We start from the raw sequence: 18,432 nt of genomic DNA on the forward strand, positions 1-18,432 counted from the left end.
CCATTTGCACGCTATGACTCATTACTGATTAGCAGCAGCAGTCCCCTCAGGGGTCCTGCTGCTTCAATTCACTACAGACATGGATGTGTGTTTGCATGACAGAGCTGCACCGAAATTGCATGAAATAAGAATTGGCGTTTTAGCTATATTTGCTGATAATTATTTTTTTCTCCACTTCTGGCTTGTATCTGTACCCTTTGAAAAATCTGCAAAATTCCCAACAGTAATGGATTCACAATACACTTAAAGACACTTTAAACTCCAGTGAATACATTTATTTCAAGACGACATCAAGTTACAATGTACAGAACATATACATTTATTTATAACAGAAGCTTGTTATGTTAGTGTATTGTCAATTGTGTACATATTTTATGAAGCTTCCACTCTTCAAGGAATTGATTTTTGGCCTTTGTGTTTTGTACAGAAGCATGTTACAATTCAAAAGTCAAAATGACACGCTGACCGTCAGACACTGAATAAATCAAACTAAATAAAACCGCTTCTCCACCCTGTACTCTCCTCATATGACGCTCTCAGGGCTGGACTGCTTTGGATCTCTCTCTGCACTGTTGTCTGCTGTTAAAAAGCTTTTTCTTGTTGACGTCAACTCTGCTTTGCTGTGGTTATCTTCACAGCTCAACGTGAACCTCTCCTGGCTGGCAGGGCTCACCTCTCTTTTCAGTGGCAAAGAGTTGCTAGCACAAGTGAAAGATGCAGTTAAAACCGTGATGTTTTCCAGGTCGGACCTCGTGGTGGCATTGCAGTAAAACCTCCGGAGCCCCTTACGGAAATGAATGGTGAACAGGCCATAGATGACTGGGTCCAGGCAGGCGTTGACGAGCCCAAAGATGAAAAGGATGTGGGTTAGTGAGTGGGAGACCTTCCCCTCAAGGTCCTCAGGGAAGAACCAGTACCAGAGGCCCAGCAGGTAGTATGGAGTCCAGCAGATAATGAAAGACGAGACAATCACAATACTCATTTTTAGAGTTCTCATCCGGGCTCTGGGAATGTTATTCTTCGAACACCGCAAATGCACTTCATCAGAGGGCGCTGGGTGCAGAAAAGATGACAGACACATTATAAAAGACTTAAATGGAAGCAAACAATACATATTCTAATTAAAATATGCAAAATGTAGTGCTAATATTGCCTTTTGCATTCAAATTTTGTGTTAAAGATAAACAATCATAAACCTCACAATTAGGAGTGATTCACTTTTAGCTGTTGTTGATTCTTTATTTATTTAATGCTGCTCACAGTAACACAATAAATGAGATTCCAGTCACTTCCATATAAGCTGCCACAGCTCTTTGTGGGTTGAGGAGCAATCTTAGCCCAGCTTTATGAATGTACTTCACCACTATTAAAAGGGTCACACAAACTGCAGCAGAAGTTATGTTATACAAGAGCTAATCGCTGAAGTAAACTGACCCAAAACAATTCAGACTCCTTTTGAACTCACAGTTGTCCTTTTTCAGTCGTTTGGAGATCTCACAGAAGATCCTGGTGTAGCAGGTGACCATAATGACCAGAGGCAGCAGGAACAGGCAAGAAAAAGTGAACATGTTGTAGGCCGTTTCATGCCAGTGAGTGACAAAACTTCCACGCGTGGCACACTGAGTGAAGTCCTTGGGGTGAATGATGGACACATTGTGAAAAAGGAACATCTGAGGAGGGAAAGGAATAATAATCAGAAAGGCATGGAGACACCATTCATGGCTACTCCCATGTGTTTGGTGGTCACTGAAAACTTTCCATGTCCTGGTTGCCCTTCTGTCACCCATAGAGGCTGTTCCAGGACATGAGGTTAAGATGAGAAAGGTTAAGTTTGTTCAAATGTTGGTTGCACTAGACAAAATATATACAAAACTGTATCTCAATCATTAATTTAGCAATAAATGTTAGTCTACAGAATCCAGCCTAATGGTGAATGAGCTCAGAGGGAATAAACTACCGGCCACATTCATTGTAGTGATGGAAACAGTTGGTGAAAATCCTTTTGGATGACAAACCATGGAGGCATATGCTTTATCAGGCAGCGACAATACAATACAATATCTGTCCACAGGATAAATTTATTGTCAGAGATGGGAAGTAACAAAGTACAAATACTTTTTTACTGTACTCAAGTAGATTTTTCAGATATTTTAAATATACTCTAGTGTTTTTATTTATGTGCCGACTTTTTTCTTTTAATGCTTACATTTTTGACACGACTATTGGTACTTTCTACTCCTTACATTTGACAAAATTGACTCCTTAATTTAGTTTCAAATATTTTCAGTGGAGTTACCGTTATTTTTCGCGTAATCATTCAAATTTAATTTAACTGGATGGGAATGTACGTTGAACTTTCGTACCACTACAAGATGATTAGACAGATTCTGCTGCTGCCTAGTGGTTGTTAATCATAACTCTAAAAGTATGTGGAACGTATTAATTAATGTCTGTTTAGTAATTCATATTTCATCCCTTATTTTCTTTCCAGAAGCCATATGTTAAGAGGAAGATTACAAAAGAGAAACTGGATCTGTGAATTCTCACAGAATCCCAACTGAATTCATTTCTTGCTACTTAGTCAGAATGTTATTAACCTGGAGTCCCAGTCTCTGTCAAAATCATCATAATCATATATGTAATGTTTTAGGCCTATTGACATCCATTTGAAATGTAGCCATTGGCATATAAAGAGCCTGTTTTCCGTGTCCACTAAAGTTTCTCAGCTTGCACTGGAGTGACATATGTGGTCCAGGTAGCTTTGCATAAAAAATATTTGTCATTCGCAAGGCTACTTTTACTTTTATACTTTAAGTGAATTACCAAGCCTGTACTTTGTTACTTTTACTTGAGTAAAGAAGTTAAATCAGTAATTCTACTTTTACTAGAGTATTTTTAAGTATCTGTACTTCTACTTGAGTACAGGGAGTGAGTACTTTTGCCAGCTCTGTTTATTGTTGGATTTAGTCTTTTCATGCAATTTGATCACAAAAAGAAACAGACTCTTTAATGTTCGGCCGGCCCCTGTATTTTTTCAGGACACCCTGTTCTGCAGGCTGAGGCCAGACACAACACACGGCATGTTTAGTAAAAACCTTCTTTTAGCCTAATCTAATGAAAACAGTATCAGTGAACACCTGACCTTACCTGAGGGACTGACAGTATGACACTCATGCCCCACGCCACAGTCAGCATGATTCTGTTCCTCTTTCTGGCTTTACTGATAGCCAGAGGGTTGAGGATGGCTGACTGCCTATCCAGACTGATCACCACGGTGACAAAGGCGCAGGAGTACATTGCCTGCAGCTTAAGAAACATCAATAGCCTGCAGGCAAAGTCCCCAGCGAGCCACTGGACTGTGATGTTCCACACGGCATCCACAGGCATCACAATGAAGGTCACCAGCAGATCAGCCACTGTCAGGTTGATTATCAGTACCCTGACGTGGGATTTGCGTTTCCCATCTCTATGTGCCGCCAAAAGCACAGCAAGGTTGCAAAAGGTAGATATTCCACATAGAATGCAGGTTATAATCACTCTGATTTTGGCTGCTGTGGTAAATGTGGGCAGCTGCAGGGCATCATCCCCAACTGTCCAGTTGAAAAAGGGCGAGGAGTTGTTGCAGCTAGCGTTCAGTTGGTGGTCTGTTGTCAGACACAGATTGGCGTTCATTTTCTGAGGCTTGAAGAGGAAGCAACATTCTTCTCATCCACCGTGAAGAGCAGTGCTAATAACAAGATTAAAGCAAAAAGAGGCAATCAGGATGAAGATGGATGTATCACAGGCGATGAAGTAGGTGCAGGAAATCCAAACACATTAGTGTTAGAAAGGAAACACACATATTCCATACATATTATGAGTCCACATTTTATGAGTAATACATGTCTCTAATACAGCTCATCAAGAGACAGTAATATGCATATTGAAGTGTGTTTCGCATTTCAAATCAGTGAGGTGGAAAAATTAAGCTCACACACAGTGAGGGACAAGGATATAATGAATACAGTACATTCAGCTAATATTACATGGTATAAACTCATTAGCAAGTCCATGTTTTCCAAGAGTACATCTAATTGTAATAAAATGCAACAATTTACAAATGGCAATCTGCTGTGCAGAATTCCCTGTTTTCATAACAACATGAAAACAAGGAAGATACAAATTTGTTCGGATATATTAATCATGTAATTCATAAATATAATCATATCATAACAAAAATATTTGTTTCTCAGTCAACAACGATTTGAAAACTACAAACACAGAGGTCACCTATGACAAATCGTTGTGTGAGCCCTTTTTTATCAGAGCATCATGACTGTGATGTCCCACCTAGGGCAGGTTCCCCTTGATTGTTTATACAAGTTTACATAAAATTGGAGCAAAGAATGACATGTTTGTATAAGAGACATAACAGCATGTAAATAATAGTCATGTAAATATAATCAATGTGATGAAAAGCACTGATCATGCACACTTACGCACACGCGCTGCATGCATGCGCTTATCACTCATCCAGACTATCTCTCTTCTCTCTTGAATTTTCCTATTTTGATCGAGGTGAAAACAGGCAAATATGAATTTAAATCATTTGTCGAAACCTTTAATATTTTCTGTTCATAGTCTATCCCAAAGTGTTCTGTAAAAAAGATTCACAGACATTCAAATTTCTACGCATATGTGGATGACCTATGTCAGACAGACTGCATCTAACATGACTTCTTAAAGCCATCATACTAAATATCCCCACATTAAAAAACTGTTAACCTGCTCCACAGATGCCTTTGCGTGTGTAGGACGTTCTGATTGTATCCACAAAGAGAGGACTTATTATATATACAAGCAAATAAATTATCTAAAAGACAGGTTGATTACTATAAAAAAGACATTTCAATTAAGGTGTGTGGATATTGCGCACATGCTTTTCTATTGCCACATTTGACACCAAGTGCACGTGTAGCCTTAAACCACATTAAAAACAAACTAAACTATTCTACAGTATCTGTATATCTGTGCAATCTCAAAGTAGAAGAAAAAGCAAACTTACGTTCATGTGCAGCGGAAAGAAGACTGTGGGATGAGTGTTTTGCGCACTTCTGCGACCCCAAGTATTTAAAAACCACCGCAGGACGGAAGCCTCGTCGCTATTAATGCCTATTGGTTTGCCATACGTAGGCTGCTGTAAGTATTGCAAGGCATCAGGTTCACCGACACACTACAGCTCTTCAGTTCCTCTGCTACCCAGTGCGTCCTGTGCGTTTCCAGCAGCTCCACCTTTATCCATGTGCCAAGAGCTGTGCAACCACAAAAAAACCGGGGTGTGGCCTGACCTAATCTCCATATTCACTGACATGGCCTATTTGATAGGATGAAAAAAGATCTACATGTTAGGGCTAATGAACTATGATTGATGATCACCACAAAGCAAAAAAAAAAACACACCAATCATGTTTTTTTTTTGTTTTTTTATAAATTTCAGGGAGACATAGGCTACGTTGTTAGAAACCATAATGAAAAATATTAATTATAAAATCACAGTTTGGTGTGCTACTGCTGTTGTGAAATCCTCCAGATACACAATTACATAAGAAATGATTCATGAGAGAGGACACAGGCAACTGAGACTCTGCTGATTGGAAAACAATACTGTTTGACCATGTCTGCCAACAAACAACCTAACCCTGTCAGCTGAATCTGAAGATGATACATATCATTTGTGTAAAATGTGTATTACTTATTCATTACTTACTTCAATATCTACTTTTTAAAAATAATTCAGTTACAGAATTAAACAAACAAATGAATATTCACATTTTAACATGTTGTTTTCATAAATTTCTGAATTCCTGAAGGTGTCTACGTTCTTTATGTGAAGGAATGAAGAGTGTGTGATGATTTAACAAAGCACGAGATACCATGTTGTTGTAGGTGACACCCAGTATTTTGGGATACACTTTTCACAGAGAATATGTTAGATGGATTTCTTGTTTTTCTTAACCTTAAATATATAACTTACCTTAAATATATGTCTAAGGTTACTTGATATTATGTATTAGCCTAGTAGGATGTGTTTTTCCACCTTACCTTGCACTCTCTCCCTTAATCTCTCAATCTGCCTGTTACATGGTTACCATTCTTTTCTGCAAATGGCCCTGGATTCATCATAGCTAGGAGTTAAACAACAGATTAAACAAAGTGATCAGGAGCTCTGTAGGCTGAAACTGCATCAGCAAGCACAAACATTGCTGCTTTATAATTACGCTACTACGGGCAAGGAAGGAAAGACGATTTTTAAAAATGTTGAGCTATTGCTCTGATACTACCAAACTTCAGAGCTCTTACTGGGAAAAGAGAAAATACCCAAATCTTTTTCCCAATTAGGTATGTGGTTCTACATACTGTGGCTTATTCTTGGTGTAGATATATAGCAGCCGGAATGGCTAATGGACAAACACACTACTGACTGATCACTGTAATAAAATGCTTAGTGGTCACCATTTATGGCTGGGTATGTGTTTACACCTAAAACAAGTTGTCAACAGTAAAGTAGAAATTTACTCAAAGCATAAAAATATGTAAATTCTACATGGATTTAACATGTCATCCATTTTGCCTAATAAAAATGTTATTGAAATTTAATTTTTTTGCTCTGTTTCCATGGTAATGTTCCACTCAAAATTGAACAAGTAAAGGAAGCGGGGTGACAGGGATTAATTAAAGCAATCTCTCAACATTTTACATCACATCTTTCTTATACATTCCAGTTTAAAAACTGTAAAAAAATACAAAAGGGAAAGAGCAAGGGCCACCAACGGGCATAATTACAAAGTAAAAGGTCCATTACATAGTGCTATGGGAGAAATTAAAATATAGTGAGGGAAGATTTATGGCAATAGCAAGGGTGATAAAATAGCTGTCACCTCTGTCTCTTATTATTGTTTGATGAATTCCTTTAAATTATCTATGTCAGATTGAAAGTTTTTTCCCAGGCAAGCGTATGTCATCTCAATTTCCACTTTATGTATACCACATGTAAAGAAAATGGATTTAGTGTTTGCACTAGTGTGGATCGAAACATTTTCTGCTTTTTTTGCACATAAAAGTAAGATCATCTTTTTATCCAAATCTCATCCAAAAAGCCAGTGCTTAATTGTGATCTCACTTGGATGAGTACTGTAATTGATCATTCCCCTTGAGGCCGGGTGGTCTGCACGTTTTCTTTTTGCATATTATGTCTGGGTTCATACAGAACATTCCGCTTATTCAAATGATATATTAGTCAGCATTATAGTTATAGTTTTGTAGTGCCCCTCAAGGATCTGTCACTCTTCTTTTGAAAGAGATGAAATGGAACAATGGTATCATATACTTCTGTAAAAATGTTGTCAAATTGCAAGCAGTGGTATCTGAGACAGACACACTGTTATTGTAAGGGATAATGATACATTTATTAATGGAAAAAAATGACAGTGTTTGTCTTTAATTGATATTAAATGCAATAGAGATTAAAACCGTGATTTAAATGTGCTGTTGTAAGCACTTAAGAAATTAGTATAGGACATTAGGAGACATAATAAACCGTGTGGTGTTCAACTCATAGCCAGGAAGGAAGGGAACACACTGACCCAAAACATCTTGTTATTTGTCACCCTAGTCTTCCGGCATCATTCATCACAAGCCCTTGAAGGGAAGTGATTTTTAACACACACACACACACACATGCACAGGCCAGCCACAATTTTGTACCAAATCAAAACACAGCGTTTAAATTTGAACATTGGAGTTGTGAATATTGTTCTTTCGTCATGTCCAGCCAGGCCAAGGTTATGCACTGTTGCCCCCTTGCAACTTTTACCAGATGTTAATGTGAAAACTCTCAAAGAAGAAGAGTTGCCCATCTAAAACTAACCTCAAAAACAGCCTTTTTTCATCTTCGTAACATTGCCAAAATTGGGAACATCCTGTCTCAAAACTATGCTGAAAAACTTGTCCATTCATTTGTTACTTTTAGGCTGGACTGCTGTAATTCTTTATTATCAGGATGCTCAAATAAGTCCCTTAAGACTTTGAAGCCAATCCAGAATGCTGCAGCGCGTGTTATGACAAGAACTAAGTAATGAAATGCAGTCTCAAGTTGAAAAAGCTCTCAGTCTCAATTACCTTGATGTTGTTTGATAAGGCATGTACTGAAAGGATGATTTCTTCTTACTATGAGTCTGCTGATCTAAGTCTGTTAGAAGTTGACAAATGGCTCAGATTTTAGGCTACCACACTCATTGCAACCACTGCCTGGATATGAAAAATCTAAGGTTATGTGAGAATTTCTGACTCTCAATGTCAACAAATCGGATGAATGTGTCTTCGAGTGACAAAGTATTGCGGATTGCAAACATTTCCCAATGTTTTTGGTTTGCCGCACAACTAGACGGGCCCAAATCTATAGTGAACCTAAAATGATTTGCGGACCAGATCAGAATTTGCGAGGGACCGGATCTGGCCCGCAGGCCTTGAGTTTGACATGTGTGTTGGAGATAAAGGGCTGTTAATTATTTTCATGTGATGCATTTTTGTGGGGGTGAGATATGTCCTATGTATTAAATTGTAGAGCATCATGCTGTTGATCTGGTTTGTTAGATACCTCTGGAATGTTGGACCATATATTGTGCCAGTCGAGAGTGGGGACTGGGCAATCGTGTGCCCAGATCCTCTCAATAGGAAGGCCAACGCGGACAGATGTCACCAAGAACTGATAAAGTCTGGACACCACAACAGTTTTTAGGCTCCACGGTAAATAACTTCCGAATAGGATGGATGGGCAAAGGCCTCTGCCAAGGAAAAACTATATGCCTTGCGTGCCAACCTAACTGAAGTTAAAAGAAAAATAGGAACGTGGCAGACCGAATGCATTTTGTAAGTCAGAAAAAGGTAACAAGCCAACCTCCCAAAATTGTCTTTAAGACAAACTCCCCTTTGTTCCCACTGAGGAGCTGTTAACGGCCTCCCACCAATTAGGTGTGCTGTATTATTGAATGTAGGGGGATAAGTGTGCCAGTTACAAGCTCTATCTCCAAGTTTTGATAAGACGAGAGATAATGGGGCAAAAAAGCGTAGCTGGTATTGTTTATTCAAAATAAACAAAGAGACTATTGGCAAAGAGAATGTCTTAGAGTGACCAAGGCTCTGTCGTAGCACTTTCTAAGGTATGCCAGCAGACAGACACATCTGGACTACACCAAGTGAGAAGGGGTCACAAAGGACCAGAAATAATGTTTAAAGTTGGGAACTGAAAGGCCACCATCCTCTCTCTTTCTCTGTAAAGTAGACATCTCAAGTCGTGGGCGTTTGCCTTTCCAGATGTAGTACAAAGGTTCAGTTGAAAACCCAAGAAACACAAAGCTAAAGCTAAAATTAAATGTGTTTGCTTGAAGAATAACTCAAAGGTAAAATATATATACTGCTTAAAGTGTGCTATGTAACCCATGATACATATTGTTTTGATGAAAGTAAAAGTGAAAGTATTCACTAAAGAATAAAACCACTTGAGCTTGTTGTGAGCTATTGGACCAAAAGACTTGTATTCCTTGATTTTAGTCATTTAATTTCTCTCTCCCACACCTCGGCTTTCCGAGGGTAGAAGTTTCCCTCCCGGGAGGGCAGTTAAGACTCTGACAGTCAGACCTCCTGTTATCTCCTAGTGGGAGTGCATTTCCCCATCCGCTCTGCCGGTCAGAGCCACCGAGCGCTTAGCGTCTCTCGGACCGGCGACCAACAAAGGCCAGCGGGCGTCCTTGAGAAGGAGGGGACCTCCGGTGACCCTGGGAGGAACGGTTCCTGACTGTGAGTACAAAAGAAAAATCATTGGTTGTAAAGATCCCCTCGGGCAGTGCTCAAAATCTACAGGAGGACAATAACTGTTAGTGGGAGACGTCTTGGGTAAAAATCTGAAAAGGCCTCTTGCCTCGTCTCCGGCATTCCTGATCCGGGCGGGGGCCCTTTAAATTTGGCAAGGGTGTGTGTGTCTCTAGTAAAAAGAACTAAAACTAATTATTACTAGATATAAGAATTACTAATTAAGTTTAAAGTTTTAATTAGCGAATCATTGTGTGTGGATCGAAAATCAAGCATTCATACAATCAAGGGAAGTATCAAAGTAACTCCTTTTAATAAAGGCCTAACCATCCGCCCCGCTGAGAGTACCGGGTGTTATTATACGGCAGAAGCAGGCATAGTAGGAGCGGGGGTTACTGAGGGGAAGGTACAAAAGGAGTTAGCCCTCAACCAAACAAGAGCGATACGACGCCTCAGTAACTGTCACACCGACACAGATAAAGTTAGATATTGCTGATTGTAGTGAGGCAGCATAGAGCTCACATAATTGACCCTGGGTAAAACATTTTAACCACTGAAATACGAGCTTGAATCGACATCGGGAGACCTATCCATTTTTCCATATCCTTCAAAGTAGCTCAGTCCGCAGGGAGTTGGGTTAGGAACCGGAGGGTCACTGGTTCAAGTCCCCGTATGGAGCAAAAAGTACGGAGTCTGGGTTGGCGGCTGGAGAGATGCCACTCTACCTTCAGGGCACTGCCAGGTGCTCTTGAGCAAGGCACCACACCCCCCCCCCCAACCGCTCAGGGCACTGATTCAGCTGGCAGCACACTCACTCTGACATCTCTTCATTAGTGCATGTATAGATCCTGAGCATGTGTGTGCGTAGTTCAGAACTGTGTGTGATAACTAACAAAGTGTGGACACAGAGTGTAAATTGTAATTTCCCCATTGGGGATCAATAAACAGATTAAAAATTTAATTAAATTAAAACACTGTTCAGAGTAACAGAATGGTTATGTTTAATGATCTGGATTAAGCAGTGGAAGACCTCAATGCCTAAATATTTAAACTGCTTTTGATGTTGGCGGAGATGGTTGAGTTGCGGGCTGAATTATTTAAATTAGGTAGTTCAGGCTTTGACCAGTTAATTTCAAAGCCTGATGAGCTTCCATGCTCCTCGCATAATGATAGAAGGCGAGTTAGAGACTGAGAGGGGTTCTCTAAATGGACCAAAACATTGTCCACAAATAATGAGAGATGATGCTGTGTACTACAAATGCATGTTGGTCACACCATAATCGATTGCCAAATGGCTTGAGCCAGTGGCTCAAGAGAGAGGACAAATAGTGCAGGACTCAAGGAGCAACCTTGGTGGGAAGATGTGGAGACTGGAAATAAAGAGGAACAGGTGTGTCTGGTTGAGACTCGGGCTGAGAGATTAGAGTACAAAGCTTTGATCATACCAATGAAAGTTTTACCAAAGCCCATCACCTCTAAGACTGACCATAAAAATAGCCCTCTGTCGAAGGCTTTCATTTCGTCAAGAGAAAGAAGCGACATTGGGGTCTTACTGTGCTGAGCATGGATAGCAGTTAGCTACTTGTCCTAGTCGACAGCCATCTGTTGAATCTGAGAAAAACGTGGCTCAAGGTAGCTTTTCTGTTTCTCCAGCAATGCCTCTGCAATGGCGTCCTTATCGCTGCGTTGGGATTTGTTCTTATTTGCCATTCTGCTTCAAGTAACTCTAACGAACACAAGGTGGTAAAATACTAAAGTTTGAACCATGTAAAACAACTATTTGACAAATTTGGGCCAGGAGCTACACCTTAAGCTGCCATCTCTGTCCAGCCAATCCACCTCTGTCCAGCTGACCACGTGACTCATAAGAGATAGGCCTTGAAAACGTATAAGGGGAAGTTTAAAGTAAGCTTTCATCTGTACAACTCGTGTGTGTATGTGTATGTGTGTGTGTGTGTGTGTGTGTGTGTGTGTGTGTGTGTGTGTGTATTCATTTGTCTACACTTGGTTTGGTTAGCAATCTACAAAGTATATGAATTCCTGTTATGAAATTGAGCACCATAATTGGTAAAACATATTTGCATATTAATAGACTTATGCTAATAGAAAACCTAAAATGCATTATAGATTTACGTAATAGATTCCAGTGTAATACATATTCATAAATCAGTAAGATAAGATAAGATAAGAAATATCTTCATTTGTCCCACAGTGGGGTAATTGCGGTTTGCAACAGCAAAAATTAGAGCAAGATAGATAAGTGTACAGAGATAGAGAAATGTACAAAATGTAGCAGTATTAACAGTATTATACAAAAAAATACACATGAATTATTAAATTATTAAATTATTAAATTGCACTTTGAAAATTGCCCAAATGAAAAATGATGCACAGATGTAATGATAATAATGGCAGATGGGATGCAGGATATATTGCACAGATTAAACCGCAGTGTTCGTTGAAAGATCTGCGGTATCTCTCCTTCACACAGCGGGGGTGGAGCAGCCTCTCACTGAAACTGCTCTCCAGGGCTGACAGGGTGTAGTGCAGAGGGTGTGACTCATGGACCAGCATATCAGCATGTCAGTTTAGCCAGGACCCTTCTGTCTCCCACCTCCCTCACTGAGTCCAGAGGAAAGCCCAGGACAGAGCTGGATCTTTTGATCACCTTGTCCAACTTGTTTCTGTCCCTCTCAGCGATGCTGCTGCTCCAGCAGAACACAGCGTGGAGGATGGCTGATGGCACCACAGAGTCATGGAAAGTCTTGAGGAGGGACCCTGTCACTCCAAAGGACCTCAGTCTCCTCAGGAAGTACAGCCTGCTCTGACCCCTATGGTACAGAGCATCTGTGTTGTGAGTCCAGTCCAGTTTGTTGTTCAGGTGAACACCCAGGTACTTGTAAGTGTCCACTCTCTCGATGTCCATTCCCTGGAGGTTCACCAGAGGGCAGAGAGCAGACTGCTGTCTGCAAAAATCGACCACCATCTCTTTGGTCTTCCCCGCAGTGATCAGGAGGTGGTTATGCCGACACCAGTCCACAAAGTTCTTTCTCAGTCCTCTGTACTCTGCGTCGTCGTCATCAGTGATGAGGCCAACAATGGCAGAGTCGTCAGAGAACTTCTGCAGAACACTGCTGTCCGTGTTTTGTCTGAAGTCTGCCATGGAGAGGGTAAAGAGAAAGGGGGCCAGGACAGTCCACTGGTGGGCACCCGTACTACACATGAGACGGTCAGACACACTGTAACATCCCCTCACAAACTGTGGCCGGTTTGTAAAATAGTTCAGGACCCACTGTGACAGCAGGTGGTCAACACCAGTCTTCTCCTGCTTGTCCTTCAGAAGCGTCGGCTGGATGTTTATGTGAAAATCACTTGAGAAATCAAAAGACAAGATTCTCACAGTACTGGCGGACTTCTCCAGGTGGGCGAGGGAACGATACTTCAGGAGGATGACAGCGTCCTCCACTCCGATGTTGGGTCTGTAGGCAAACTTCAGGTTGTCCACTGAGGGGCCCACTGTGGAGCGGAGGTGTTGAAGAACCAGTCTCTCCAGGATCTTCATCAGGTGTGATGTAAGAGGCACCGGCCTGTAGCTGTTGAGGTGTTTTTGGCACCTGTACCACACAGGAGGTCTTCCACAGCTGTGGTACCACTCCCAGCTTCAGGCTAAGGTTAAATAGCTATGTTGTGACTACCTAAGTCTGAAATATTGTACACTCAGAATGCATTTAAGGCAACATGACTGTCATCATTTAGTGGCACTTGCCATGCAGTTGTAGCCTTGGCAGTTTTAGTGAGATGGCACACTAAAAGCAAAAACTCTAAGCCCCAGTAGCAGGAGCCGGGTACTCAGGTCAGGGTCACACATGGGGAGGCAGCTGCTGTGTTTATGTCACGTTTTGGTGCTGTAGAGCTTCAGGGGTGAGTTAGAAAGTCTCTATCTACACTTGACAATCCATCTTCATATGTTTAGCCTCTCTTATGTTGAGCTTCTTAGTCCCATAGCCATGGGAATTGAAAAAGAAAATAATGTGTAATGTTTGAACTTATTAAATAATGTTTTTTGTGCTGTACACATTCTCATTGGCATGATTGAGGGTGCACTACAAAGTGATACAATACATGTTCAGCAATACTGTAACTAATAAATAAATATAAATAAATCTGTGAATCTAAAATAAGATACATAAGAGAATACTATAAAATTAGCTACACATACTGGTACAAGTCAAGTTATGAAATATAAATTATTTATACTTAGTATTTATAGTATTTATACTTTGTTACTTCCCATATTTAACCTTCAATTAAGATGAACCGAAAAATGAACCAAACTCTCTCCTGTAGGTCAGTTCTGGAACAACATTGCATCGAGAATGTCTGCCTTTAATAATGATGATTAATTAATGTCACTGACAGTTTTTTGGTTCTGAATGATTTTTTAGCCCGTCAGCTCTCTAAAATTCAAAAATTTGCTGTATTTGCTGGACTAACAGCTGCTAAGAAAATGATTGAAAGATGTTGGAAACCACTGCATTACTTGTCTATTCGTATTAGGACCCTTTCCTATTTGGATGTCATGTATATGGAGCTCGCATAAATGGAGTGCCACAAAAGACTATGGATTCTTGGCTCAACATGTTGTACACTTGTGCTTTGACCTCCTTGCTTCTGTCTGTGCATGTGTTTGGTCCCCGTCTCTCTGTCAGTGTCATTTGTTTGCTGCGGGCTCCGTTCCTGAACAAGACTTATGTGCTTGGGTGCCGAGCTGCCTGTGCATAGCATAATATTAAAGGCATCTAACTTGTTCAGCAACTTCCTGGACAGCCCAAAGGGGTTTGCTGCTGCATTATTGCCAACTTTGTACAGAGCAAGTTTTTCTTGGTTTGTCACTATTAAACAAAACAGTAAAAAACCTTAATTCTTACAACTCCAGCAACATAACTTGCATCATTTGCATCAAAAACAAAGCGAGAAGCAATGGACCCCCTGAAATGAATTCAGGCAGTTGCCCCTGTTCCGTTACTGTTTCTTGTCTAGATGGGGAAAATTATGTGAACTCAGTTGTGACTGTGAGTGCTGTATCTGTAACGTTTACATTTTAGATTCTGCTATCTTTTTTTATTAGTGCATGGTCCACACTCCTCAGCAATAATCACGTGTTTTAAATCTTTTAATTCGTCATAAGAAACACATTATAGAATCTGCAGTTAGCGTTCTACACAAGATAAGATATTTTGGTATGAAAACCCGCATTTTGAATATGCATGCATCGTGTGTCTTAAATACATGTCTGGCATTTGTAACAAGGCAAACCTTTTGAAAATCCCTTGAACATCTCAACACGGTTCTCGTAAGTGAAGGTTTTACAGTTTTTTCTGTTATTCTTATACTTTTCCTTTTATTTGTTCATATCATATACTTTAAATATCTATCTAGATTGTATTTTATAACGTTTACCTATTCATCAGTGAGGAAGTATTTGGTATATATTTGGTGTTTATCAGCCAAAATATTGTCAACCCAGTGCCATTGACTTGGCATACTACCAAGACACATGATCACTGCTAGTCACTAGAAGGATATTGTACATTTATACTTACACAAACAAGGCTTACGTGCTGATGTGCATAGCATAATGTTAAAGGCATCTTACATGTTCAGCAACTTTTTGGTCAGCCCTGAGGGTTTGCTGCTGCATTAATGCCGACTTTCTGCAGAGCAAGTTTTTCTTGGTCTGCTACTGTTAAACTAATCAGTGAAAGCCTTCATTCTTACAACTCGCAACGTAACGTTTCATTTTTAAGTTGTGCTATCTTTTTTATTTGTGTGTGTTCCACATTCCACAACAATAATCACATATTTTAAATCTTCTGATTTATCATAGGAAACATAATATAGTATCTGCAGTTTTGTTCAGTCTAACCACTATCTTCAAATCCTTTATAATAGACCAGTTAAGCCATTTGAAACATGTTGTATTTAATAGGTTTAAAAACCTCGCTGAGTGCTTGGTTAGTTATTATCTATTTGATAAAAATGCAGTTAAAATGTAGGTATACATAAATACATGTTCATGGGTTCTCACTTTCCAACAAGTCCTTACGTCTTCAGTTATATTTGTCAATTCATTGAAAAGAGTGCTCACAACTATCTAGTCTGCCAATGTTTAAGTTGTTATAAAGGCTAGATAAAGGCACATATTTTAATCTAGGTGCTCTGCAAATCTTTCATCAGAGGTAAAGGTTGAGGAGTATTGCTAATGAATTAAATCAAAATAATTACATTATTAAGAAAAAGCAAATGTGGGTAAGAATTAACACCACCCACAAGGCTTTGGCAACCCAAAGTTGTTCATATAAATAACTTCTGAGAAATGTATAAAGCATTAGTATATGATTTATTAACCATTAATAAAGACACTAGTTAGAAGGCTACACTTAAGAAAGGTATGGGTGCCTTATCAGAAAAGAGGAACTGTGCTTTGTTATTTTAGTTCAATTCATGATCTCACAGCTGTTCTGTTATATTAATAGTCAGGCTGAGAGTGTGACAGAACTTTGGAAGTTAAAACAATGCATCTTTTTACTGGCTGTTTTTACTTATTGCATAAGAAATGCCACATGGAAACAGTCCTGGTTTGCCACACCATCCTCACGCTGCGGAGCAGAGGAGGGTCTGAGAAAAACGTGCTCTGTTTTATTGGCCTTTCTTTAAACCAATCACCATTGTCAAAGGTGGGCTCCGCACTGAGCCAATGTAAAATAGTCGTGCAGAGAAAAGTCAGATTTGACAGATAGTCTAGCTAGCTGTCTCAGTTTACCATAGATCTGGGGAGCAACCAACCAAAGTCCTCGTAAATCCAGCGCACTTAGACATTCCAACACAAAGCAAAGCAACACATCTCGGAAGTAGAACGTCAGGAGACTTGTGGTTGGGAATAGCCTTTGACTGATAAAAAAAGGTGTTTTGCAATATGTTACTGTTTCGAACATAAAGTTAGTGACTCCTGTCACTAAATTAAGTTAACGCATGCTTAACAAGCATCCTGTGTCATAAATAGACTAAATGTCTGGCATTTGTAACAAAGTAAACTGCTTGAAAATTCAGCAAGAAATTAGGCGAGAAATTATATTTTTAATTAGCCTATAGACAGAGCTCCTGTCTCACACTCTACTGCGTCCCGCGTCGACGTATCGCTCCAATGAACAGCAGCATCCAATGGCTATCTAATACTGTTAGCCACGTGACTTTGCTGGCTGAGCCGGCTCGTTACGTAGCGTCAGTCTGGAGTCGCACAACTATGAAAACGCAACCGTTGGAGCTGGCAGCCTCAGCAGAATCGGATCTCTCTAAGCTCCATCGCCGATAGATGGATAAAAGCCACGCTACAGCACCTGAGTCTCAACGGGGAACACAATGGTATGTGGTACTATCTGAGTAGTCAATGCCTTCCTCTAGGCTCGATAGTGTTGTCAAATTGGCAATGAATGTTAAAAAAAAAAAAATTGTCTTAGGCTACTCAATTAGGCCTTCTAAAAAGTAGGATGATTTTTTTCAACATCCACAGGAGAATTGTTTTAGCATCTTTTCTAAATGCAAACAATATGCGATAAGCAGCGGTCGCACTGTATTTTTCGGTAGCCTACAATAAAAAGTTGTGAAATGCCGTGGGCTAGTCTACTTTGAATCACATTAGACCATTTAACTAGAAATAGGCCTAATGTTATTTTTCTTCGACAAAAGACGTAGGCTACAGTTAAATCCTAATTAAAGGCCAAATCTCCCAAATTATCCCAGTATAGGCTTCCTTAATAGTAGCCTATAGTAGGCTACATTATATATAATAAGCCTCACTTTCTATCAAGACAGACCAAAACAAGAAATGATTTGGTCTTTATTAGAAATAAAACAGTTAGATGCTATAAGAAACCATAGGGTACACCATGCTGTATAAAGAGGCCATAGAAACTCATATTGCTGTTTTAAATTAAAAAATATAGCCTGCTATGTCTAGAAAATACCCCATATTACACCAATGTCTATTTAGAAACCAAATACCTGTGCTTATTAGAAGAATGTCAACCACGTCGTCGCATCTGTCGCAACTTCAGTCCATCATGCCTGGAGGCGCTCCGAGTCCGTGGTGTTTGACATTAGTACTTCTCTTTAATGCATTTGGTTTCTAATTAGAGAGTAACATGGTATAATACGTTTTGTAGATATCTAGTTACAGCGTAATTTAGATATGGTTTCTTATTTGCGTCTAACTTCGTTTTCTGTCTAAGAAAGAGAAAATCATTTCTTGTTTTTGTCTAATTTAAAAGAAAGTAAGGCTTGTATCTTATTTATGTACTAACTGCAGCGTTTTGCGCGTAAATAAGGCGTTTAGCTTTTAAATAGGTTATAACAGTTTTGTCACATGACTTCTGGTGTTAGTCTAATTTGATACAAATTGGGTTAAGGCTTATTACGTCTTTTTAATGTATCGGAAAATAAAATGCAACCACAGTAACATCCCCGTACTGTTCACAATATCAAACTGTTTCTTTTTGTTCACAGTCCCAGAAACCCTGGATAGAAAGC

The 18,432-nt window shown here is 39.7% G+C and overlaps 1 protein-coding gene across 1 annotated transcript; it reads right to left on the reverse strand.

Moving 5' to 3' along the window:
* Nucleotides 1-251: 251 nt before the first annotated feature.
* LOC117947816 (putative gonadotropin-releasing hormone II receptor) lies at nucleotides 252-5,274 on the reverse strand. Its single transcript, XM_034877096.1, has 4 exons — nucleotides 5,045-5,274; nucleotides 3,148-3,727; nucleotides 1,466-1,670; nucleotides 252-1,053 (listed from the first exon to the last, which is right to left on the reverse strand). Exons 2-4 carry the CDS (start codon nucleotides 3,670-3,672, stop codon nucleotides 524-526), a joined length of 1,260 nt encoding a protein of 419 aa, XP_034732987.1. The 5' UTR covers nucleotides 3,673-3,727; nucleotides 5,045-5,274; the 3' UTR covers nucleotides 252-523.
* Between the last annotated feature and the right edge of the window lie 13,158 nt (nucleotides 5,275-18,432).

This window comes from Etheostoma cragini, chromosome 1 (assembly GCF_013103735.1).
Source record: "Etheostoma cragini isolate CJK2018 chromosome 1, CSU_Ecrag_1.0, whole genome shotgun sequence".
NCBI lineage: Eukaryota > Metazoa > Chordata > Actinopteri > Perciformes > Percidae > Etheostoma > Etheostoma cragini.

Coding starts and splice junctions, on each gene's coding strand:
- LOC117947816 (XM_034877096.1), bottom strand. CDS start 3,672: ATGAACGCCAATCTGTGTCTGACAACAGACCACCAACTGAACGCTAGC. Junction 1,671..3,147: donor TCATACTGTCAGTCCCTCAG/GTAAGGTCAGGT, acceptor TTCCCTCCTCAG/ATGTTCCTTTTTCACAATGT. Junction 1,054..1,465: donor ACGACTGAAAAAGGACAACT/GTGAGTTCAAAA, acceptor TTCTGCACCCAG/CGCCCTCTGATGAAGTGCAT.